This window comes from Crinia signifera, chromosome 6, assembly GCF_055691185.1.
Source record: "Crinia signifera chromosome 6, ASM5569118v1, whole genome shotgun sequence".
In the NCBI taxonomy this organism is placed as follows: Eukaryota; Metazoa; Chordata; class Amphibia; order Anura; family Myobatrachidae; genus Crinia; species Crinia signifera.
Window position 1 is genome coordinate 187,279,312 of NC_139222.1, and position 27,490 is coordinate 187,306,801.

At 43.6% G+C, this 27,490-nt stretch overlaps 1 protein-coding gene across 2 annotated transcripts in view; it reads left to right on the forward strand.

The window, feature by feature from the left end:
- MYH10 (myosin heavy chain 10) overlaps window positions 1–27,490 on the forward strand; it is a 137,651-nt gene that overhangs the window by 64,854 nt on the left and 45,307 nt on the right. Inside the window, exons 4-7 of one of the 2 annotated variants that reach the window (XM_083148419.1) lie at window positions 15,303–15,330; window positions 20,777–20,879; window positions 22,855–22,884; window positions 24,330–24,347. In XM_083148419.1, coding sequence (XP_083004545.1) covers window positions 15,303–15,330; window positions 20,777–20,879; window positions 22,855–22,884; window positions 24,330–24,347 — 179 coding nt within the window. The remainder of the gene's footprint in view (window positions 1–15,302; window positions 15,331–20,776; window positions 20,880–22,854; window positions 22,885–24,329; window positions 24,348–27,490) is intronic. The other variant, XM_083148420.1, reaches the window with a different exon arrangement.

Sequence of the window (27,490 nt, forward strand, 5' to 3'; positions counted from 1 at the left end):
CGGCATGTGCCCATGTTTTGATATATAACACAATGTTGCAACATGTCTAAACAAAGTGTCTTTTGAACCAACAACTATCCCCACGCACCTGCAAACCTACTTAGAAATCTACCGATTGATGTAGATAGCACATTTCCTTACCGATCCGCAATTCTGTGTCGGCATACGACGGTTGACACACCCCACGTGAATAAATCTGACAACATATCTTTGATCCAAGATTGTGCTGCAGGAAAGTGCTTTATTCCACACACTGATTTTGTGGCTTAGAAACATAATTATTAAAACCCTCTGCTGCAGCTATACCACAAACCTTGTGTCGACAGGTAGTAGTGGACATACCACCTACTAATAAACAATATATATTTTTCGGCATCTGAATTAAACAAGGTGTTGTAGGAAACTGTCTGACTGTATGCACTGGCACCCTGACGATATATATACACGGTATTATTTAAAGGGGCGCACGTGCTAGCATACAGTTATAAAGACAACACAGAATCGACAGAAGGGTTGTTGCCCTTATTATAGAGGCACTGACTTCCCAGGTGTGTGTGTCTCTCATTTCATTTAAGAGAATTATCACTTGATTTGGGGATTCATATATATATAGACACTCTCCAAGATATAACGGTTTAAAATATGACATTTTATCAATAAAACACGGACACGGTACCATCTTTATTAACCATTCTAGGGTGCAGATACAAACGTGGTTTTTGAGATAAACCTGCTATACAGATCAGTGCGATACGAGTAGGCCACCGATTTTAAATAAACACACCTATCCTTCCCCTTGTATTCACATGTCAATGTTACCTGTGTGTTTGTCATATTTCGCTTAAGCTTTGATTGCCGAGTGAAGTTGTCAAAACTTGTGTGAAAATTACCAAGCAAACTTTTTATTCATCATAATGACCTGTAAAATTGATCTTATATAGAAAATATAACTTTTTTTACACAACCTTTATTTTTTATTTGAATTTATATAGCAAATGTGAGTGACATTGACATTTTTTTCGCTGAATTTTTGAGCATCTCTCAGATTATGGCACTCAAATGGTTAATGACCATGTATACTGTTTACAATATTCTAATAGAGCCTTTGGGAGAAAAGTTAATAAACACATAGTAACAGTGAGTCTGCAATGTCACCTCTTCTCTGCTTAATATTTATCTATGTTTCGTATTAATAGATTTTTTTTAGAAATATTCCTCCTCAAAATGTTTAATGCTATGGTTGGTGTATTGGTCAGCATTACTTCCTCACATCATCTGTGGTCTTAGGACTGATGTGGGAATCAACCCAACTGTGGAGTTTGTATATTTCTCCAGGCTTGCGTGGATTTCCTCTGGGTACTCCGATTTCTTTCCACATTCTAAAAATATACTGGTAGCTTAATGGCTACTGACAGATCTTACCCTAGTGTGTATGTATGTGTACATGTAATAGGCCATATAGATTGTAAGCCCACTGGTGCAGGGTCTGCCTTGAATAACTCTGTAACATACTGTGGAATATGTTTGCGCTATGGAAGTAGCCTAAAAGAACCTATTTTCTAAGCAGAGAGATAAACCGTAAGATCCCTGACCAGTGTGGTTTAAAAAATAAATGTTACAAATCAAAACAGGTTCTCCCGGAGTATACTAATATATCCCTATTAATGACTATACGGAAATTGAAGAAGCACCAAAAGAGTTTTAGTATGGTTCTTTTTAAAATCTTGGTTAAACATATATGTTTTGTTCAGCCATGTCTGCTCCCATAAAAAAGGGAGAGCAGCCCTATAAAACAGAATGTTCCTGATGTACAGGAATTGGTACATAAATTGGTAATAGATGTAATCCCTAAGGACTATTGGCACAGCTGGAAAATAATCACTATAGTGAACCGAAACGTAGGGCCAAATGTAATAGGGTGTGAGAATCAGAAAGTGAGAGATCTGGTGAGTTTTCACACTTTTCACTAACGTCCTTGATAGGATACTGGGAATGGTCTTAAGACATTGGGTATTAGAGGGTATCCGCAGGAGACAGGCACATCTATAACTTTGAAGCTGGGTGTGCTGGCTCCTCCCCTCTGATTCCCCACCCAGGAACCAGTTTTAGAAAAATGTGCCCTCAGGAGAGTTTGTCTTCAGTTTATTTTCTTTTATTATTTTGGGGTTACTGTGTTGGACTTCACAGTATCTCTGCTTCGAGGGAGTCAGTTGAGAAGGGTTCAGCTGCAGGCCTCTTAAGGTACCGAGCTGTCCCTGCTGCTGGACCACTGTCCTGAGAGGGTGTTTGTACTCACGGGCATTGCGCTGCAGTGATACTCACCCCCAGCATGCCGCACACTCCTGACACAGTCCGAAGACGTCTGTGGTGAGTAGAAACCGGGGTCCCCACAGTGGGGTACCCCGGCTCATTGTGCGGCAAGATGGCGGCGGCGGCAGACGCGGTACCCTGCACAGGGGCTGCGCAGACCCCCTGTCACAAACTGGCTGCGGGTGACAGTCCCTGGGCTACCAGGGCAGATCCCACTATAAAACGCTGTTCAGTGTAAGGGCGCCATTAAAACTGACAGCCAGCGCCAGTATAAAGATCAGTGAAGCCCCTGCGCCATCACAGGGGGGCGGGGCTTCAGCGGAGCGAGGCCAGAGCTCTGAGCGCGCATACACTACTTCCTGCTTCTCCCTGGGCGCCATTACTGTCTCCAGATACACTCCTCAGCGGTGAGGTGTTGGACAGAGGAAATCTGCAGAAAACAGCAAGTGTATTTAGCGCTAAGATCGCTTAATTGATCACACTGTTCTGTGTTTATGCGTGTTACCAACTCCTAAATAGGAGTTAAGGTTGTACAGGGTGTGCTGGTCTCCTCAGTGTAATCTGAGCGCTCCCCCACGTGCTTGTTAAGCTACACACTTCCAGTGATAGAGCTCACACATATATAGCTGCTATACACTGCACATTGAATATATATATATATTTATTTCATTGTGATTGTGGTGTGTTTGTGGAAGAAAGGTTACTTATTCCTTCAACATGGTGAGGAAGTTAACCTGTCTCATTTGCAGCAGCAAGTTTGTGCCTAAGTCCACCTCACAGATTACTTGTGAGGAATGCATGTCCACTCAAACGAGTGGGGCAGGGGTTCCACCCCAGATCAGTGGTACTCCTCAATCAGACTCACAGGAGCCTGAGTGGGCGGCAGGCATTAAAACCATGCTGCAGGCAGTGTCAACGCAACTGGCTGCAAATACAATGCAGACCAAACAGGTGCAGCAGGACTTAACAGTTCTAGCCGCACGGGTGGATAATATCAATACCACCACGGGCCAGTCACGGAAGCGGGCTGCGACCGCCATGTTGCCTGATTCAGATGATGATCTGCAGGCGGGTGACGACACAGATGATAATGTGGACGACGGGGCTCTGATCCCTGATTCACAGTCATCTCTTAGAGGCCCAGAACCTCTTATTACAGCAATAAGAGAAGTATTAGACCTTCCCTTAGCAGACATGCAGGAAGGTGACCCGTTTTTTGGGTCTCAAAGGAAACAGCAAATTGTTTATCCTGAACAAGTTGACCTCGATGAGACGTTTAAGGAGGCTTGGAAACAACCTGAAAAACGTTTCCAACTGTCTAAAAGGTTTAAGTCCAACTTTCCCTTTGATCCCGCCACTAGAGCGGTGTGGGAAGAGCCTCCGGTTGTGGATGCATCAGTGTCCAGACTGTCCAAGAAGGTGGTTCTCCCTGTTCCAGGGGCTGCAACACTGAAGGATAGTACAGACAAGAAACTGGATACTACCCTTAAGTCCATGTACACTGCGAGTGGGGCGTCTCAGAGACCTGTCCTCGCCAGTTGTTGGATGGCAAAGTCCATTTATACATGGGCTTTTCAAATCCAGGAAGGCATGCTGGCCGATATGTCAATGGCGCAGGTCGGAGAAAGACTTCGCCATATCCAGGATACTGCAAAGATCCTGTGTGACACTCAAAAGGAGCTTGGAGCTATAAATGCTCGCTCTTCCGCAATGGCGGTTTCAGGCCGCAGGGCCCTCTGGTTAAGACAGTGGGTAGCTGATCCAGAGTCCAAACGTAGTGTGGAAAGTTTGCCTTTTAAGGGAGAAAAGTTATTTGGTAGCGAACTTGACGACCTTATATCCAAGGCTACAGCCGGCAAGTCGACTTTTCTGCCGACGGCTTCCACTCACGCTAAACGTTCCTTTCAGGGCCATGCGTCCCAGTCCTTTCAGGCTTCTCAGTCCTTTCGGCCTTCCAGGCCCAGGCAGAGGGCGAGAGGCTCCAGCTCGGCCGCCAGAGGGGGCCGTGGCAGGTTCAGGAAGCCCGCCAGCACAGGATCTCAGGATCGTGCCGCTAATGCCTCCGCTTCTAAGCCGGCAGCATGACTCGGGTTCCGACCCTGGAGTCACTTGCGAGGTGGGGGGTCGCCTGTCAGCTTTCAGCCAAGTATGGTCAGTCTCTCACCTGGATTCCTGGGTGAGAGATCTTATTACCAACGGCTACAGGTTGGAATTCGAAAAACCTCCCCCTCACAGGTTCTTCAAATCAGGTCTGCCGGCCCTACAGGCAGATCGAGTGAACCTGCAGCAGGCAATACAACGCCTACTGACGTCACAGGTTATCACACCTGTCCCATTGGAGGAACAAGGAAGGGGTTACTACTCCAATCTGTTCCTCGTGCCGAAGCCGGACGGCTCGGTACGCCCCATTTTAAATTTAAAGTCTCTAAACCCTTTCTTAAGGGTTTACAAATTCAAGATGGAGTCCCTCCGGGCAGTAATAGCAAGCCTGGAGGAGGGAGAGTTCTTAGCATCGCTGGATGTGAAGGACGCCTACCTCCACATACCAATTTGGGGTCCACATCAGGCTTTCCTGAGGTTTGCGCTGAAAGATCTGCACTTTCAATTCAGAGCGCTGCCATTCGGCCTGTCATCAGCGCCGCGTGTGTTCACGAAGGTGATGGCAGAGATGATGGTACTGCTCAGGAGGTCGGGGGTCAACATTATCCCCTACCTGGACGACTTGCTGATCAAAGCAAGGTCGGAACAGGTCCTGCTACAGGATATAGCAAGAACCAGACAGGTTTTATCCGAGCATGGGTGGATCCTGAATATCCCCAAGTCCTCTTTGACGCCGTCGCGGCGTATCCTCTTTCTGGGAATGTTCCTGGACACAGAGGTGAAAAGGATTTTCCTCCCCCGGGAGAAGATGGAAGCCATACAATCCCTGGTGATGGGGATTTTGGAAAAACCTCAGGTGACGGTTCACCAATGCATCCAGTTATTGGGCAGAATGGTGGCCACCTTCGAGGCCATTCAGTTCGGACGCTTTCACACCAGGGTGTTCCAACTGGATCTGTTGTCAAAATGGTCGGGCTCCCATCTCCTGATGTACAAGAGGATTTCTCTGTCGCATCAGTCACGCCAGTCCCTTCTGTGGTGGACTCAGGAGTCGAACCTGCTGGCAGGTCGGAGATTTGGCATCCAGGACTGGGTGCGACTCACGACAGATGCGAGTCTGCTGGGATGGGGTGCTGTGACCATGGACAGAACCTTTCAAGGTCAGTGGACTCGGTGGGAAGCGAGACTCCACATCAATATCCTGGAGCTGAGAGCTGTATACAATGCAGTATTGCAGGCCCAGGATCTTCTCCAAGGTCGGGCGCTCCAGATACAGTCCGACAACGCCACTACTGTGGCCTACATAAATCGCCAGGGAGGCACAAAAAGCAGGACTTGCATGAAGGAAGTTTCCAAGATCCTGGCCTGGGCGGAAATGTACGTGGTGGCTCTGTCGGCCATCTTTATCCCGGGTGTGGACAATTGGGAGGCGGACTTTCTGAGCCGTCACGCCCTCCACCCCGGGGAATGGAGCCTGAATTCACAGGTGTTTGCAGCAATTGTGGACCGTTGGGGCCAGCCATCGATAGATCTGATGGCATCCAGGTTAAACCACAAGGTCCCCATGTACTGCACAAGGACCAGGGATCCCTGCGCAGCGGCGATAGACGCCCTGACAATTCCATGGGTGTTTCCCTTGGTGTATCTGTTTCCACCCATACCACTACTGACAAGAGTTCTAAAAAGGGTTCGAAGTCAGGGAGTGGAAGCCATTCTGGTGGCTCCGGACTGGCCAAGAAGGGCTTGGTTCTCGGATCTACAGAGCCTGCTGATCGAGGATCCTTGGCCCCTGCCTCTAAGGAGAGATCTACTCACACAGGGCCCTTGCGTCTTCCAAGATTTAGGGCGGCTACGTTTGTCGGCGTGGAGGCTGAGCGGAAAATCTTAGCTCAGAAGGGTCTGCATTCATCAGTTATCACCACGATGATTCAGGCCAGAAAGCCGGTAACAAACACCCACTACTACAAAATCTGGAGAAAATACGTGGGTTGGTGTGAGGAGCAGAAGGTCCCCCCAGCAAAGTTTAACCTGAACAGGTTATTGTGCTTCTTACAAGCGGGATTGGATTTGGGTCTCCGTCTGGGCTCACTAAAGGTCCAGATTTCGGCCCTGTCCATTTTCTTCCAAAGAAAATTGGCTGTCATCCCGGAAGTACAAACATTCCTTCAGGGAGTGCTTCACATCCAGCCTCCCTTTGTACCTCCTACACCTCCTTGGAGTTTGGACGTCGTCCTAACCTTCCTTCAATCCTCCTGGTTTGAACCTCTGGAGTCGATAGAATTGCGGTATATCACCTGGAAGGCGGTGGTCCTTTTGGCCCTAGCCTCGGCTAGGAGAGTGTCTGAATTGGGAGCCCTTTCCTGTAAGAGCCCCTATCTAATTTTTCACTCAGACAGAGCGGAGTTGAGAACAAACCCGCGGTTTCTCCCTAAGGTGATTTCTTCCTTTCACCTAAATCAGCCAATTGTAGTCCCGTCTGCGTCTAGTTCACCGGATATTCCGGTATCCCTGGATGTGGTGCGTGTCTTGCGTGTGTATGTCCAGAGGACGTCAAGGATCAGGAAGACAGATTGTCTATTCATTCTGTATGACGCACAAAAGAAAGGACACCCTGCATCTAAGCAATCCATTGCTAGATGGATTAGGACTACAATCCAACAAGCCTATGTGACGGCAGGCATGCCGACACCTCCGGTTTTAAAGGCTCATTCCACCAGATCGGTGGGCGCATCCTGGGCGGCTGCTCGGGGTGTGTCAGCTCTGCAGCTCTGTAGAGCTGCTACATGGTCGGGGCAACACACCTTTGTAAAATTTTACAAGTTTGATGCCTTGGCCAAAGAGGATACCCAGTTTGGGCAGGCAGTACTGCAGCAGTCTCCGCACGTACCCTCCCGTTCTGGAAGCTTTGGGACATCCCCAATGTCTTAAGACCATTCCCAGTATCCCATCAAGGACGTTAGTGAAAATAGGAATTTAATACCTACCGGTAATTCCTTTTCACGTAGTCCTTATGGGATACTGGGCGCCCGCCCTGTGCGGGGGTCTGGCTGCAGCTTTATTCTGCTTATACAGTTCAGAAGTTGACTTATTGTCTTCTGGTTCTAAGGTCTAGTTCAGTGACCTTTGTTAAAGAAAATCCATCCAGTTGGTGGTATTATAGTTTGTTTTTATTTTGAATGAATGCGGGTGTGCTGGCATGAATCTCACCACACTATTCACACTTATGTTTACATAGGTGACATATAAGTTATTCCTCTCATATGTACATTCTCCTTCGGGCACAGTTTTTCCATTAACTGGTTCCTGGGTGGGGAATCAGAGGGGAGGAGCCAGCACACCCAGCTTCAAAGTTATAGATGTGCCTGTCTCCTGCGGATACCCTCTAATACCCAATGTCTTAAGACCATTCCCAGTATCCCATAAGGACTACGTGAAAAGGAATTACCGGTAGGTATTAAATTCCTATTTTTTTTTTTTAAAGCGGCAATCAATACATGGCAAAATCAACCTGTTTTGAAAGTGATGATTGCCGCTTTAAAAAAAATGCAAAAACTTCCAAAATATAATTTTCTATTTCTCACACCCTATTACGTTTGGCCCATAGATATACACTTACGATCAGGGCCCTCTTAGCACTTCTGTTATCATGAAATCCTAAAGATTGTAAGCTTGCAGCAGGGCCCTTTTACCTCCAACTCTGTCTGTTACCCAGTGTGTTTTATCTCTGGTTACAATTTTAAAATGCGACGGAATCAGCTGCGCTATATAAGAAACTGTAAATAAATAAACTCTCGTTGTGTTACTGTTCTATTTAATGATATATAAGTAATTGTAATAAATACTTCACATTTAATGATGGAGAAATACTGGTCCATAAAGTCTGATTTCTATCTTATCTTCCCGAACTACTATTCATTTTAGAGCTGGGTATCCTCTAAGAGATTCAATGGTTCTAAAAATGTAGATATCCTTTAAAAAGCTTCATGTATCTATAGAAACTACAATGAAATTGGGTATCAGTAAGGGCTTTGTATCCAGACTCCACAATACGATTATCCAGGAAAATGTGAATTGTGAAAAACTTTTTTTTCAGTATGAGAATCCTACAAAAAGTTTTAGAATTCTGGTTTGAAATGTATTTGGACACAATTGCTTCGGAGGTGTCTGAAAGAGCCCTCTGATTTGCTCTGGGCAGCAGAATATCTTGGCTAACCTCCAATTTTAGGGTCTTTTTGTATTTAGAGATGAAATAAACTCTGCTACTTAGAGATAAAATAGACTCTTGGTAGGAAAGCCAACCCATTTGCCAGAAGCTAAAGAGCAGGAATACAATACATCAGACCCAATATTCCTTGTGCCACTACACAGCATTTCAACCTTTCGGGATTAAAAAGGAAATGCAAAGTCAGAGAACCTTACTTGGACTATTGAATATATCAGTCTTCTCTGTCACATGTGTGCAGAATTGTACAATGTGGGCACATTCCTTAAAAATTTATGCATTTAAGAAGCTGATTTTGAGGGTGTACAATGTTCCAGGGCATCTGGAGGCCAATTGACATTATTATTACCGTATTGGTCCTCTCTGTTTGGCAAATATAGTTTTTCTTTTAAGCGTGTGAGGGTAGGGAGTCATTTTCCTTTTTAAAATGTACGTTTTTAAAATGTTTATTTTCTATCATATTATGTATGTTGAACATAAATGTAAAAATGATTATAATAGATCAACTTGAAAATATGTTACTATAGATTGTAACAGACCCCATACAATAGGCGGAAGTATCGCATGCTAGATTCCCACGCGATACCTCTGCGAGTGACCCGGCAGCTCCTTGGCGGCTGGATCACATACAATATATTGTATGAGGTCCTTTGGCATACAAAATATTGTATGAGATCCCATTCACTGCTGTTGAAGGCTGTCCATTCCTACAGATCTTATGTTCAGCACGTCCCATCTCTGACTCTGATCCGATGCACACAGGACCACACATCAGATTGGAAATGTGGACAAAACGAATCCGATTTGTCACTTTTCATCAGATTTCTTCGGCCTGATCCGCCAGAATTGGATGGAAAGTGGCCTAATCGCAATAGTGTATTGCCAGCTTTAAGCTTTGTGAGCAGTACACTGTACATCTTGTCTTGAGCCCCATATACATTTTATGACTTTTTAAAATATATTCCTCAGAAGGGCCCTTCTTGGCCGATCTGTTTTAAAAAGCAACTTCCCCCTGTTGTTGGAACATGCAAGTCCATTTTAGCTGTATAGCCAATGACCTGCATGTTCAGCAGCCGTGGGTGACGTCACTGAACAAGATCTGTAACCGATATCGTTCAGTGTGTACACACTATCTAGTTTGACTAGTAGTCTAGTGTGTGTATGGTGGTTTACCTTTACCATGCATGCTGCAGAGTATACTGGCTCTATATAGATAAAGAAATGGTGATAATGATAATAGCCATCAGTGAAGGATTTACCAAGGTTGTTACTGTGTTTACCGAATATGTTTAATGTAGTCTTGCACCGATGACTAGATCAGAACTGTCTACAAGTTTCTGTATGTTGTTGGCTCTGATTAATCGGCTGTATTCATTCCGGGATATTGTCCGTTTTGGACAGATGGTTAATATTGCCCTGGAAGGTCCGATTTACACTCTCGCACCCATCATTTCAAGGGGAAGGGTTTTATGTATTTAGTCTTTGGTTCTGTGGGATTATGTTGGTTGGTATAAATTTGTAATGAAGATGTGGATACCTTCTGTTCCCATGAGGCCCTTTCTGCATTATTTATTGTCCAGAATTCTAAGGCTTCTTTAAACACCTCTTACTGTAACATTAATGTATGCACTGCTAAACTGAAATTTGACATTTTATTTTGTCAAGACAGTAGTATGAAGGTGGTCATTAATGGCTTTCTTATGTTGCACTAGTGAATTTGACACGTTAAAGCACCACATCGGCATACAGTTTAATGCTATAAGTACTCATCACTTTGTCATGCATATTATGTGGTCAACACAAAGGACATTCATTCACAATTCTTAGATATGAAAACAGCTGCAGATTGTTAGTCAGCCTCCACACCATTCCTCTTAATGGTAAAACATCTGTTAATATCATTCATAGATCTGAACAAACAGCAGACGTGGATCAGAAAACTACATACAGGGGCCTACATATGGGAGGATGAGCGTTCTGAAAAATTCTAGATCGCTGTGCAGCGATGTTCCACTGAGCGATCTGTCCCGGCCAGTGTTCTCCGGTGGCCCTGACTGGTGATCTCACTAGATTTATCCACCATGCTGGATAAGAATCTCCTTGTGATAGTGGTGCATGGGGGCTGCTCATCACTATCACAACGGCCCCTACACATGGAGCGATGTAGAGGCATTTTCTAAGCAATCTAGTGAGATCGCTTGGACAATGCTCAAGAATCGCTAAATGTGTAGGCCCCATTAGTTATAAAATGACCTGGCTTCCAATTTCTAATACATGTACCACAAATAGCACAAGCTGGTAACTGCACAATTGGTACCTAATTCAGCATCAGTTGCAGCTTTGCTAAATTAGAAAAACTGTACCTGCTGTCTCTCGCATGCTGGGGACCATCCAGCACAGGTTATGGACACCCAAGCATGTAAAGTGCTGGCCTGAGATTGCAGTTTCGTTGCGTTTGCATCAGAGAAATCGGTGAGACTGCTGCCATAATCGAAGCCTGCACAGTCTGACTGCGAAAGCATGGACAGTGCCGCCATTTTCTGGCCTCCAGTGACCTGGGATGTTTTTTTGCCAACAAAAAATTGCAATTGCATTCTTCCTGGATGCGATCACAGTCTGACACTTAATGCATTTGTGCTGTGTGCGCATAAGACGTGTGAAAATCGCCTAATTCGGTATTCGCACTTCATCATTTAAAGCTGAATTAGCCGATTGATTTGTTGATGACCTGAAGGCTAATGTCACACAACTGATCCAGTTATAAATTGTCCCACATATACAGACAACAAGATATATGTAATCCCAGGATCAATCAGACTTGCATTAATCCTCCTTGTAAAACCTCTAGTTATAACAAACAGCATAAGTACGTGGATATACTGTAGGTGTGGATACACTATGCTTATGTACTGTAGATAGTACCTCTTATTACTTATGGTTTCGCATACATGGAAGTTTGCGCCTCGTGATGAGATAGCACCTCTCTTTATATGGCATCCTCAAATGTTGCTATAATTCAGCTGGTAACTGTAAAGGTGAGGAACAGCTACTCCCATCTCACGTGTAACACAGAGAGCTGCTGCATGTTGTGGGTCAGGCATTATAGAACATGCATTATAATAAGTGTAATGGGCATCTACTGTTGCAGCCTGACCCTGAGGATGCTGCAGTGCAGTGACAAACAGGACCAACCCTGCAATGAGAGTACACTGAATCGAAAATAATGAAGTAGTTAGTAGTAGTAATAATAAATGAATCATTACTTTTTGTACCAGGGTATATGCTGCTGCTTACCATATGCACAGGGTATTGATGGCAAGTGAGCGATGTTATACTTTTGTTAGTGCTAGAAGGAAGAGAAGTGAGATGACTGCAAATGCTTTCCTAAATAGTGGGTGGTCCCTGGTGGCTGTAGGTATTGCAGAGTCAAAAACTGCTCATTATCAGCCAAAGTAAACTGCATATAGAGATAGAAAGTTATTTGCTGGTGTCCCTTATAAATGTTGGTGTTGTAGACTGGGGTAACAAGGTATATTGCTGTGCTAACAAGGAATATTGCTAAGCTGCTACAGTGGGCACCCTCCTACTGCTAAGGTGGTCTTTTTGCATTTGTGCTTTTCCAATTGGACGGAAATTGTAGATTGTCCTCATGAACAGGACTCTCTTCCTCGTGTACTCCTCATTACCTTTACTGTCATCTCTTGCTCGTTTATTCTGTTAGCAAGCAGTGTTTTTAGCTGAGGTACATGTTAGGTATGCATAATGCTGATCTAATAGTTACAGTACCAGATACAATTCGTCGTTAGCTTTGTGACTGCATTTTCCTGCTTATTCCTATCTACTACAGTAGGCAGATTTCGATCGCGCTTACATAGGCTTCAAGCAGAACCTACTTTTTGTAGTTCGTGCTTTGATCCTGATTGCTTCTGCGCATAACTATGCAGTTATTGACTGTTGTGTGTAATGTTTTTGTCCTGTTATCTTTTTAACTATGTATGCATATTGTACAATGTTCCAGACCCTCGTTCCGCCTTTTTTTTTTTTTTTTTTTTTTTTTTTTTTTTAGAAATAAAGGTTAACGATAAATTGGAAAGTACATGCATGCAACAGACTTTTATATTTCAAACACACTTAACTTTCCTTACTAAGCCATTAGAAATAACATGCTGTAACTATTTGCTGGAGCTTTAACCTGCAATTTAAATCTGTACTTTTTGTTTTTTTTTGTTTAAAGATCAGTGCAGTGTAGTGTATGGGAAAAAAAAAGTTTATTTACATGTCCATAGATTTTTGCAGTGCATTCTGTGTATTTCTTCTGCATGTTTTGTGGCAATTAATAGGTTACTCTGCTGACTGGCAGCCCATAAGGTTACATTTAATGAGGAACCATAAATCTGTGGAATTTCAAGAAGATATATTAACAGCTGTTTGTTATCCTTGGCGTTTGCTTATAATAAAACAGTCAGTTTGAAAGTTTGGCTCTCTCCAGAGGGGGTATATACAGTAGCTGTGACCTCATACAGGCAATGGAGATTAATGGGGGATATAAACAGTCAGTGTACAATTTCAGGTGTCTGTTAATAGAGGGTAATAATGTGCTCACTTAGCAGCCAGTACTGGAAGAAGTCCATTTATCTTACTAATCGTCTCATTAGCTCAGCAGAACCATAAAATGGCAGACATTTCATTGTCTGGTCCTGTGGTTAATCTGCATACAGAGGAATAGAACAGTCCCCACTTTTCTACTCTACATAACTCTTTGTCTGTTTTATCAGAGGTTCTTTGACTTGAATATGTCAAGAACAGAGGCTTTCGTTTTAAGACATGTACACACGGTGCGATTTGCGCTAGTGGACGATTTTAATTGCATGCACTGTCAATTTTTCCTATGTACACTATGCTAGTCTGTGATCTAGCAAAGATTTCCTTGCCTGCACAGTCTATTTTGGTAGGAGATTCTAACTTGCTATTTTGGCTAATCTATGGGCGATTTTGACTGTCTAGTCAAAATCGCATTGCATGTACATCCCTTTATAATAGTGTTTTTAATTTGACATAACATCTGTTGAGAAAATGGCACTGCCTTTTATACTGCTTTCACATCGCAAAACCTGCTTAGACCCGGTATTTGAAATGTTTCTTAAAACGGGTCAGAGCAAGTTATATGGTTTACAACATGTGATTTGAAAGGGGGTCTATTACCAGTTAATTACCGTTTTTGTACCTTTCACATTGAACTCGTTTCACCGATTGAAAGCAGTTGTGGTTGTGGGCAGTGACTTCATGCAGGGATCCGCCTTTCAACTTCTATCACACCCCACAGGGAGGCAGCCAACCATCCCATCCATCCAAACTCTCCCCCCCCCCCCCCCCCCCTGCCCCCCCTGGATGAAGGAAGGTCCCCCCTCTCATATGGTACCTAGTAGCGCTACTAGTTCCCATCTGTCCCAGGGACCCCGCTGCCTCCCCAGCGATGCATAGACCAGTGTGGGGTACTAAATACCGGTTACGATCCGTTCACACTGCAAAAATAACGTGTCTGAACCGTGTGGGATCCTTATTTTTTTATGGTTTTGAATTTTCTTGAACCGGTAATTCCAATTGACTGTAAATTTTTTCTAACAAAATTTAATTTCAATTCCCTTGGCTACTTGTGCTCCAAATTCTCAAGTTATCCAATAAAAAAAAAAACTGATAAATTGCAAGGTTTATACAAAATAATCTTTAAACAACACTTGTACCGTTCCCATCTGCAATCTTAAAAACACTTGTCCCATATCTATTAACCCATTATACTGTACTTTGCAGGGATATAATTTTTTCCCATCTTTAAGAAAAAAGCATTAGCATAACACTGGAATTGAGCCCCGCCTTCATAAATCAGATTTCAGCTGGTTATCCTACAATGCATATACAGGTTGAGCATCCCTTATCCAAAATGCTTGGGACAAGAAGAATTTTGGATAGCATATTATTCTGTATTTCGGAATATTTTTATGTTTCAATTAGCTATATTGAGGTATCTTGCATTTATAGTTTATAAGCACCTCAAACACCTGAAATACCCACAAATATATTTTCTTTGTGCATGAAACAAGGTTTCAAACCTTGAAATAAGTTTGTGTCCTATCGCAGGCACTGGATTTGAATGCCAAGCTATCATTTTCTTGCACATATTTAGTGCCGGTTACAGATGTCCCCAGTAGTGCCAGTTACAGGTATCCCCGGTAGTGCTTTTACCAACAAAAAAAAAAGCATTCTGGAAACTATGGAATAGGGATAATTTGGATAAGGGATACTCAACTTATATTAGCTAAGATTTTAAGTAAAAAAAAAAAATCATAGATTACATAACCCACGTCTGATTTAAGAAAAATCACAACTGGTACAAACCTGGTAATATAAATATCTGCACAAACATATTCACATAGACTTCTAGGTGTTTTAGGACTAGTAATATGCCACTGTATATTTGAATTAAGCTTTTAATATGTTGTCACCGATATCCACCTCCGCATCTGGATTTTAGATTGAGTTGTGGATAGTCTACCATTTATACCTATCATCAAACAGCTAATGTAGCATTGGTAAATGTGATACCTGCTAAGAATATGTTAAACATAGACTGCTACGTGCATGGTTTCCTCATTTTCCTCATTTTCTCTTACAGATCGTGAGGACCAATCAATTCTTTGCACGTAAGTAAATATATGCACTTAGAAAATAACTGCTTTTCAGCTCTTGATCTGAGTCTCCACAACTAATAATAAAAAAAATCAAAAATGACATGGCTATGATTTCCTCAGATAATGTATGGGCAACAAGTTACTGCTTCAGCTAATGGCCCCCCATTCTCCTCCGAGCCGCCCGGCAGCTCCCCGGGAGGCTCACATACGATTAGGACTTGAGTTGCCATATTTTACATGTGATAAATCGCATTCGATTTATTACATGTAAAAAAAAAAAGGTACTCTTTACCTAGCACGGCGCCCACGATCTTGATCGTGGGCATCGTGAGGTAAAAAATCGCGTCAGTCGCGTCGTATGCGGGCTAAAGATGCCCGGACGCGACGCGACCGACGCGATGTCCACGATTTCCCCATTGAAAACCATGTTAAACATGGACATCGCGTCGGTCGCGGCCGGCCATAAATGTGCACACGATGGCCGCGACGCGATGCCCACGATTTGCCATAGGAATCAATGTTAAAAGGCCCGATGGACACGATTTTCATGTTAAATGGCTGAATGGACCCGATTTTACCATAGGAAACAATGTTAAATGGGCCTTAGAGCCCAAATAGTTACCCTGAACTCTGAAATGGCCCCCCCAATTGTTTACGCCACCCCACGATCAACGTCAACCCGAAGCGTGGCGAGCGCAGCGAGCCCGCGAGGGGCGGCGGTACGCGTCCTCCGACCTTTTCATACCCCCACTATCCACGTCGGCGTGGAGTTGAGAATAGAATAGTGTGGCGAGCGCAGCGAGCCACCGAGCCCCGCGAGGGGATGCGGATACCTTCACAGGTAAACGCGTCCCTTCGCGGGCTTCACAGGTGTCCGCGTCGCCATGGACACCTGTGAAGCCCGCGAGGGGACGCGTATAGCTGTGAAGGTATCCGCGTCCCCTCGCGGGGCTCGCTGCGCTCGCCACGCTTCGGGCTCGGTGGCTCGCTGCGCTCGCCACACTATTCTATTCTCAACTCCACGCCGACGTGGATAGTGGGGGTATGAAAAGGTCGGAGGACGCGTACCGCCGCCCCTCGTGGGCTCGCTGCGCTCGCCACGCTTCGGGTTGACGTTCATCGTGGGGTGGCGTAAACAATTGGGGGGGCCATTTCAGAGTTCAGGGTAACTATTTGGGCTCTAAGGCCCATTTAACATTGTTTCCTATGGCCACATCGGGTCCATTGAGGCATTTAACAGTAAAATCGCGTCGGCCGGGCCATTTAACATTGATTGCTATGGGAAATCGGGAGCATCGCGTCGCGGGTACATTTATGGCCGCAACGCGACCGACGCGATTTCCATGTTTAACATGGGTTTCAATGGGAAATCGCGGGCATCGCGTCGGTCGCGTCGCGGCCAGACATAAATGTACCCGCGATGCCCGCGATGGGCGCCGTGATAGGTAAAGAGTACCAAAAAAAATAACAGGGAGCTGCAGGGCGGTGAGGAGCAGTGGGGGCGGGCAGCGGCGGCTCTCAAATGAGTGGCCGGCTGGGGAGGAAGGAGTGGGGCAGCAGCGCTAATCAGAGGACTCACTGTGTCCAGCGCTGCAGCGGGCGGGCAGCAGTGGCGGCTATTACATCTTCAAAATAGCATGTCAAATGACTCTCCGTCTTTTGATTGGCTGAGAGAGCACTCTCAGTCAATCAGCGGCCGCAGAGGGAGACCACTGATTGGCTGAGAGTGCTCTATCTCAGCCAATCATTAGCCAGGCAGTCATTTGACATGCTATTTTAAAGTTGTAATTGCCGCGGCTGCTGCCCGCCCGCTACGGCGCTGGAGTGGACAGAGTGGACACTGATCATCATTCTGGTCACTGCCGCCCGCCCCAGCACTGCGCCCGCCCCACCGATTGCCGGATCTTATGTCCCGCCAGTCCGACCCCTGGGGCCGGGTCCGATACGCACGGGACCGCGCATCGGACCCGACGCCATGTCATGGAGAAACGATTTGGTCCGATTTAACGGGCTGATTGATCGCAATTGGCCGAAATCGGACCAAATCGTCTCGATGTATGCCCACCTTAAGCTTTGCTCTTTCATGGTGCACAGGAGTGCAGTGCATTTATCATGGCTGCAAACTGTCACTGACACTTTTTATTACAGGTTGAGTATCCCTTATCCCAAATGCTCGAGACCACAAGCATTTTGGATAAGGGATTTTTACTGACTTTGGATTTTTTTTTTTTTAACTTACCTGGTCCCTTTAGTGCCCCCCCAATGGTCCTCCGGTGTACCCTGGTGTCCACGTCGGCCTTAGGAATCCTCTTCAGTGGCATATCCGTTACCAGGTTGCATTGCTCGCGCTATGCACCCCTGGGACCAGAGATGCTGCTAAAGAAGATTCCGAAGGCTGTTGTGGAAGTATGAAAAAAGAGTCTGTGGGGGACTGAAGTATTCTGAAAACCCACAGTTTTTGTAATATTTTAGTTTTTTGGAATATACGAATAAGGGAGACTCAACCTGTATTTGTATCCTGCACATTTTTAGGTTCTGATTTTCTAGGAAAAAAGAGCAGAACCTTGTATGGCCCATAGCTACATGCCACACTATAGTTTTTCCACTTTATATTGTGCTACATTAGTGTCCCAGTACGTATTGTGTAACCTTATGAAGGGTATGCTTCCAAGTCTGGTTTTATTCTTTGAGTGTAGTGTAGTGTGTGTGTGTGTGTGTGTGTGTGTGTGTGTGTGTGTGTGTGTGTGTGTGTGTGTGTGTGTGGGGGATTTGATGTTTTCAATCAACGTGCAAAATAAAAAAAAATGGCACTTACTGTACCTGAATACCATCCTATGCCCTTCAGTAAATTTTATACCACATTACAATGACTGTGTTCAGTGGTGTACATTGCAGACCCCAAGGCAAAACTTTGAGTGCTTTTGTGTAATACCCAATGATGAAAAGGTATAACACTTAACTGTGGAGTGGAGTTGGGTCCCTCAGTAGTACACTCCCTCGATGAGGAAATTTAGCCTTTGCCTTTTAGCCTCGAAAATATGAATACGGGAATAGACAAATTTACGAATCTGTCGTATTCTCTGGATTCATATTTTCCATGGTCCTTACAGCCACCAAATATGTACGAAGTAGCAGCATCGCCCTGTCTGAAAAATTGAAAAAATAAATAATAAAAAACCCTAGTGCCCCGTATTTTGACAACCAGCGCCGGGCCCAAACAGACAGCAGGGTAATGCCACAGCCGGGGGAAACTTTTAAGTTCCCCCGGCCAAAGCATTATCCCTCCGACTGGTCAGGCCGGTAGTAACCCTGGGGAAGTCGCCCCCGGCCCCCCTCTAGGATACACCCTGCTCGGGTGGCCCCAGGTGCCTCAGCAAGTGCTGCAGAGAAACTCAATTTTGGTATGTTTCTGTCCACATCAAGATTTGCTTAATGTTTGTTATTGGCCATATGCATGAAGTATGGATAAATTCCTTGAAGTTCAGAGGTCCATCTCTGCAGTTCCCACTTTACTAGTAGTACCCCATATCCTTAATTTGTGCTAATGTAAAGTGAGTTTCTGTAGCCTTATACCACCATACCTGGTGCGGAAATCTGCTGTCAAGATCGTTAAGCAGCAAAGACCCCGTGTACAGATCATGTGATTGCCCAGCATTTGTCTACCCCCGGAAGCTCTTGGGACTGATGGGATGAAGTACACTACACTACACGCTTTTTTTATGCACATACCAAACTGGTTAAAATTTTTGCAGCTGTCTGGGTAGATATTTTAACTCCCTTTCTTGCTAGGTTGACAGTAATTCATTGTTGGCTCCTACAGAGCTTTAAGGTCTCTCTCTTTTTTTTTTTTTCAGGAATAAAATGCATTCCAGTTGAAAAAGCATAGAAGCAGAGCAAATTAAATTTTTGCTTAAAATCCTTTTAATGCTTTTGAGGACTTTAAACTCAAGTTTTTTTTTCCTTTTTCAATTGACAAAACAATCTACTGTCACGTTTTTTGGCCTGCTAAGTACCAAAAAGACAACATCAAATCTGTTCTTCAGATGGGACCATCATAGAAAAATGTTGCCTGCTGTAGCAAGACTAAGGGGGGTAATCAATGTCAGGGAAACGGCTGTCGAGCAAGCTCGACAGCCGTGCCCCTGTCCCGTTCTCGCTTTGCTCGACTTGAGCTCGGCGGCCGGGATTCAATGTCCCGGACGCCGAGCGGCGAGAAAGGGGCGTGGCCGCGAGTTGAGGACAGAAATAGACAAGCTCCGGTCGGGAGCTCGCCTATTTCCGGCTTTTCTCGGCAGAACGAGCCCGACAGCTTGTGATGTCGGGCTCGTTCTGCGGAGAACCCCTGTTAAATGCTGTCGGGGAAGACAGCATTGAATGGGGCCCCGCAGCCATCTCCCTTGTTGGGAGATAGCTGCGGGAGCACGAATGACTTTGAATACCCCCCTAAAGGGGTGTACACATGGTGATATTTTGGCAGGAGATTTTGACTAGATGGTGAAAATCTCCCAGTTTTTTTCTCTTGATTAGATACAGATGCAAAGTCTGTATCTCCTAGCATAGATAGACTGTGCAGGCACGGCAATTTTGACTAGATAATGATGATGATGATGATGATATTTATATAGCGCATTTCTCTCAATAGGACTCAAAGTGCTAGATCATAGACTATCATTACTTAGACAAAATCACCTAGTCAGAATCTCCAGTGCATCTAGCCAAAATCTCTTGATCATCTAGTCAATATTTCTTAAGGCCCATACACACTGGGCGACTTTGAGCTGAAAGTCGCTCATAACAGCAGGTTTGAGCGGCTTTCAGCTCAAAGCCACCCGATGTGTATGGCCCGGCGATGAGCGCAGCTGCGCGCTCCTGCAACATTGCCGGGAAAGCAGTTCATCTACTGGTTATACCAGCAGATGAGCGGCTTTCAGGACGGCTTTGCATAGCGCTCCGCTATGCAAACCTATGTGCTGCACGGAGACTGACCTTCTTAGCGCCACATGCACTCCTTCATACTCAGGCGCATTGGGTGTCCATTAACACAGGTTTGTGTCAGCGGCAGCAAATGGTGCTGCTGGAAAAAAAAACACTGACTCCTCCTCTGTCTGCGGCAGGTTATTGTGACAGGTTCTGCATGACTGACTACGCTGGGCACGCAAACACTACGCTGATTCTGACAGCGCTGCTACTCTAACTACGCTGTGGAGGATTTCATTAGTCAGAATCATCCCATCACCACATGAAACATTGCGGCTGCACTGTCCATAAACATGGGAACCGTGCATCACATAATCGCACAAGCTTGGCTACTCCGACTGCAACCCTGCCTCTAAACAGATAAGCATGGAGTGGCAGCATCCTCGTCCAAAACAAGCAAACTCTAGTTAAAAGAAAATAATCTTTTCATACAAGTCTTCTTTTCAATATACAGTATATATATATATTATTTTTTTTTCAGAGGTGAATCTGGAGCAGGGAAGACAGAAAACACCAAGAAAGTGATACAGTATTTGGCTCATGTTGCTTCTTCACATAAGGGAAAGAAAGACCATGCAGTTCCTGTGAGTATTTGAACGCTCAATTACCTTTTTGTCTGACCTGCAGTCATTCTAAAATGATAGCCTAGCATGCTCCTAACCACTTGGTTTGGTTTGGTGTGATGATTTATACTCTGATGCTTCATTGAATAAAAGTAAAAAACTTCTATATATATCAGTTACACACTAAAAAAAAAATATATATATATATATATAGTTCCAGGTATAGACCGCACTCTCACTAACGATTGAGATGTCACGGGGTGCCAGATAAAGGAGATGCGTGTGAAACGTATATCCAATTATAATCCGGGGTGTATCTACACCTATATCGGTGTAGAATATCCAGCACTCTCCCAAGTATGAATTCCAAACAAGTTGGTAAAATCCAAATAGAAAAAGTTTATTCAATTTGCACACGATGTCACGTAGATAAGTTCACATGTGTTTTGTAGAACATGCCCCGACGTTTCGATCCCACTAGAGGGGATCTTTCTCAAGAGGCCTACAATACACAGTGAAGGTAACTTATCAATAAATATTATCATAGAAACATTTTTCAAAAGAAAAAGATAAATGTACATATAGTCACAATTATGCAAAAGAACAAGAGAAATCTTACTTTAGGTTCAATAGTGCAATGAAATCAACGTAGAATCAAGGGGAAAGATGGTATGAGGAGCACTATCCAAAATCATAGTGCTCCTCATACCATCTATATTGTCTAGAGCCACCTTAATATCGTTGCTGAGACACTTGTTCTCAGAGCGCACACACGGCCCCCGTCAGCGACGGGTAGCCGTGCGTTCCAGCAGTGCGGGTCACCGCACGTCAACTTCCGGTCCCGAACTTCCGGTCCCGGAAGTAGCGCTGACAGCACGCGGACGCTGCGTCCGTGTGCTGCATTAACTTTCAGAGTGAATAAATAGCTGGGCCCGGGCAGCATCATGTAGCAGCTGCTCCGGTTACCCAGGGTTTTCCCCTTGATTCTACGTTGATTTCATTGCACTATTGAACCTAAAGTAAGATTTCTCTTGTTCTTTTGCATAATTGTGACTATATGTACATTTATCTTTTTCTTTTGAAAAATGTTTCTATGATAATATTTATTGATAAGTTACCTTCACTGTGTATTGTAGGCCTCTTGAGAAAGATCCCCTCTAGTGGGATCGAAACGTCGGGGCATGTTCTACAAAACACATGTGAACTTATCTACGTGACATCGTGTGCAAATTGAATAAACTTTTTCTATTTGGATTTTACCAACTTGTTTGGAATTCATACTTGGGAGAGTGCTGGATATTCTACACCGATATAGGTGTAGATACACCCCGGATTATATATATATATATATATATATATATATATATATGCCTATATTAAGTGTGTGACTGACGCTGCATCTGCATAAGAAATGGAACCTCGAAGTGTTTTCCTGGAAAACACTCTAACATAGCATTTCATATGCAGATACAGTCGTTGTCGCACATTGCATATACGCATGCTACAAATCATTTTATTCTGCAGTAGTCACATTTTAATAAAGGCGGCCTGCCTACCGAGTAGACTAGAAGAAGTGCTATTTAATGCAAATGTTTGCCCATGTTGGTGCTTTTCAGACACATAGGAGACCCAGGTATTTTGCCCGAGCCAAGGTAAAGGCCCTGGAATCTCACTATGTCTGAAAAGGGGTATTTTGTGAATTTTTTGACCATCATGGTCTTTTATCACCCATTCAATGCATGTCAGTTTATAAAAAGTATCAATTAAAAAAAAAATAGATATAAGGTGACATAATAGTGTTATACACTGTACATTTTGCATTGCGTTTTCTAAATGTGTTTAAGGTGAGAGAATATTGATATTTTTCTGAATCTAAGTAAAATAGTGATATAATTCCAATAAACCATGGCATGTGAACTGGATTTTGGTTCTGCAGACACCAGATTGAGATGTTAATTGCTTGTACTAATGTGTGTTTATTTGTTTGCTACAACAGACGGAATCCCCTAAACCCATCAAACATCAGGCAAGTGGATTTCCTGTACACTCTATATTCTCTTTATCTCAGTGTAAATTACTGCAGCTTTTGTCTACATACAGCGGAGGCAGACATTTTGTGGGCTAGTAATGAACATATCAAATGACTAGTGTCTAATGAGCTCACACCAGCACAAATTGCAGGTGATTGGATCAGCTGTCTTTACATCAATGTTGCTGCACCTCACAGAAATGGCTGTCTGCACTGTAAATATGCAAGTCCCCCTTTCCTAGAGGGCTCCCTGAAGCTATACTATTTGGAAGCATAAATTTAGTGTAATGTAGCCCTATTAGCTGGGTAACCGGTCCATCGTAGATACTAATATTACATCACTTAAGTATGATTGGTGGTGTGGAGGCTGATCCTTTGCACCAGCTGTGCTGCGTGTTATTATGGCATAGTCTAACCAAGGTTTTATTGCAACAAATAGGTGAAATTCACCTATTCTTTTTCTAGAATTGGAATAACTCCCCCCCCCCCACACACACACACACAGTGAAAATCGTGAATTATAGTCTGAATCGTATTTGAAATAGTAAATGCATTTAAACATACTAACAGCTACATATTTGGTAGTTCTTACACTTCAACCGAATTTCAGATTTCTTTAGCTAGATTAGTGCTACATTGTGGTTTGCTTTGGTGTAATTCATCTATAAAGGGATTCTGGGGGATATTTAGTAGGATGAGAGATTCAGAAAGTGAGAGATTTGGTAACAAATCTCCAGTTTTTTTAAAGCGGAAAGTATTTACACTGCAAAATCAAACTGGTTTTGCAGTGTAAATGATTGCTGCTTTAAAAAAACTGGAGATTTCTTACCAAATCTCTCACTTTCTGAATCTCTCATCCTATTAAATTTCCCCCTTTTTGTATATAGGGAAAGCCTTCTGTGCTGAACTAATCTAGTGACGGTAATGTGTGGGTTAATGTAAGCGAAACCAATAACATCACTAAGCCATGAAGCTCCTCATACTTCAGCCATACCATGCATTCCTAGTCAATTGACCATATAGATTAGCAGGCGTTTTGTTACTCATGACTCCTTCAGGCTAATGCAGTGTCCCCCCCCCCCCCCCCCCCCACTGTACTTAGGTGACCGTACATGTTAATGTTGTACGGACTAGTAGCCAACTTTACTGTACTGACATCGCACAGGGTTTGGTTTAAAGGATCACTCTTCTTTAATTTCCAAGTTAAGGTTATTTAACCAATAGAAGTGTTACCCCATCTTTAACCCCTTTGTTGCTGGCGGTGTGTGCTGCCAGTACCCTCCATCATCAGAGGTGTTAATAAGTAGAACTAGCTGCATCCCCTTCCCATTTTCAGAGCATTTATATATTTTTCTAATCCTTGTGTTGAATTTTGTGTGCTGCATAAACCATAACCATTAACTTATATTTTTTTTTTTCACTGTCATTTTGTGAAACTACAGAGTGGATCCTTGTTGTATGTGAGTAGCATGTAGCTCCCCCTCACCCCAACACTCAACTGCCAGTAAACTTTAATTTCTCACCTTGTTTTCACAACCCTTTCCCCCTCACTCCCCAGACCTTCTTATATCCCCAAACCATTTCCTTTCTGTCCTGCCACATATCACCTTATGGCACCCTGCATGACGCACTCTGCATCTGTTTCTTGCCTAATGACATCTTACAGATACTACTGTCTGCAACTGAGAAATAAATATTGTGACCCCCAATGTCTTAGTAGTAGAAAGGCCTCAGGACAAAGTCTTTGTCTACTAACTGGTTCTAGACTCCCAGCACCTTCTGTCTCATTAACCCCAGCACTTTCTGTTTAGAACGATTTGTCCATAGTTGCCTTACTGTTAAGGAATGTATAAATGTATTTTAGCAGCATATTTTCTATTCTTAACTTACCATTCTTATTTGGTTTTACAATTTGAGTAGCTTTAACTAATAATTATAAAAAAGCTGTACTGTATGTTTAACATTGGGATAAAGAAGGTGGCTCCAACAGTCACCTTTTACATGCACCTGTCATGTGCATAAATTAAATACAGGTACTGTATTCTGGTCAAGTATTCATGTGTATGCAGCAAAGGAACCACTACCTTTTATTAAGTGAATGTAACCATTTGCCACTATGTATGTTGGTAAGCCATAAGTTGTGGTCTTTTTACATTTGTCCTAAAGTACGGCAAGTTTCTTTTTCTAGCTTTTAGTCTGTTAAACAATGTCCACGGCTTGCCTGTGTAAGAAACACAAATTGAAGTAACGGTAAGCTTATACAAATGTGCTCCAGACTTTCACAGCATACTTGCTACAGTACAGTATGTGCGTTATATATAAATTATATACAATTTATATGGTTGTGTAATGTAATGTACAGCAAGCTTCAGCAGAAATTACAAAGGACCCTTAAATATTTCAATCTATACTTTTTGTACTGGACCATGAAGGTGAATTGCTCTGTTTGGGGTATCCCTTACATAAGCTTTGTTTATAGGTAAAATATTCCATCACATGCAGCGAGCCTGGCAAACAGATGATTTTTTTTTTTGGTCACTTAAAGTTGAATCCTTTTCTCTGGCGCAGGCTGGAAACCACTGAACCATGGATTACAGGTTGGCACTGGAGTTGCCACCTAAATTGTAGCTTTAAAAGCCTTACAACTTCAGACCTCCAGTGTTTTTTTATGGTTTTTTTTTTTATTAAAAAAGAGGCCAGGTTTTAATAGCAGTAACCCATTGAAACATTTATAACAATTTATCAAATCATTCGGGATAAGATGGTCAAGAACCAAACCTCGCACAACTCAATGTAAGGGATGCAATGTTCCCCAGCCTCCTTAAGAGAAAAGATGCAACAATAAGTGACCAAAAGTGGTCTTTTCTCTTTCAGCAAGACCAGGGGTTCCCAAACGTTCTTTAAGAAACCCTAACAGTCCATGTTTTAAGTATATGCATGCCTGAGCACAGATGAATAAATCATATTGACTAAAGTACTAATTAAGTAGCTTATACCTAAGCATTGTTATTCTTAAAACCTGGATCTTTAGGGGGCCTTGAGGGCTGCGTTTGGGATCCTCTGCTCTAGACCATAGAATATTCAACAGCTGCCCCCAGGGGGAGGGAACAATCAGGCTGTCTGACCTGACAACCACATGCTTCAAATGGGGGCAACCAGAGGCAAAAACCTGAAATGTGTGGACAGAGAACCAGGTAGCTGCACGACAGACGTGTACTGCCGAAGCCCCGATTGCACTACATAGAAGATAGCTACTACTGTAGGGAATATGTGCGGTGTCTGTCACCTGAAACTAGAATATGCATTTTAAAACCATGTCTGAGAATCTCTGCAGTGGACAGATCAAGTATTGTACAAGAAAAACAGCAGAGCTTGCCTACAAATAGACAGAATATTTTGGCTTTGAAAAATCATCAACGGAGGAGAAACCATAAACACCATTTCCTGGTTTAAGTTGAATGCCGAGATAAGTTCTAGCTGCAACATGGAGAACCACTTTGTCGTCCTGAGATAAGATAGAAGGGGTTTGAATGGCAAAATTTCGAACTCGGAAACACACCAAAGTGAGGCAATAGTCATAAGTAAAAAAAAAAACATATAAGTAACAAACGGATGATCTGCTGAATGTAACAGACAAAAAAGTCTGTGTGTAAACTGGTAGGACTAGATGAAGATTAAACCGAACCACCCTTTGTAAGGGCCCAAACCTAAACAACCTTCCCCCCCCCCGGCATGATCCTAAGTACTATCTAGTACCTAAACTTAATCCCCCTTACCTGGCCTGACCATAACACGGCATACTTATGTTTGGGACGTCAGCTGTCATTACTCCAGCATTGGCATACTGACGTTAAAGCCATTATGTCACCCGTAACACCGAGCATTTTCATGGGCCCACCGTCTGCCCACCCACCATCGAGCGAATGCCATGGCAAGTGTTAAACTCTCCAAATGCGTTTGCACATGCACAAACCCCACCATTAGGACCAAATTCTGATTTGCCCCCTAAGAACGTGGTTAAGTCTGATAGGGTGCTAGTGCACACTGTTCCAGACTCTTCTAGACACCTCTGTCCGGACTCTGGAGGTTATTAAGCTGCTGGTGCTGTGGCTGGGCCACCATTACAGCTGCACTTGATAATAGTACAGACTGCAGTGGTGCATGAAGACTTGGTGGCAGTGGATGAACAGGGTCTACAGGCAGTACTCTGGCTCTAGAGAGGGTAAGTAGCATAAAATGGGGTTAATCGGAGCTGACATTTAAATAGGGGACCCTGGGATGGCACACAAGGAGGTGCATACTCTAAATGGGGCAAAAGGTGCAAGGCATAAATACTTAATCAAAGGTTCTGGACTGGCATGTTACGTTGGCATAATGTATAAAAAGATCAGGCGTCTTTTTTAAATGACATAAGGGTATTATGGTGGATTGAACTCTCATAGACGAATATGAGGAGGTTCTCAGACATATAAAGGGGTATCCCTGAGACAGCTCTGTGTTGCAAATTACAAATTTGTCCATTACAGTGTGGCATATTATGAATTGGGGATACTGTTGTGTGGTATAGTATGCATATTATTGTAATCAAAATTAAAATCATTCA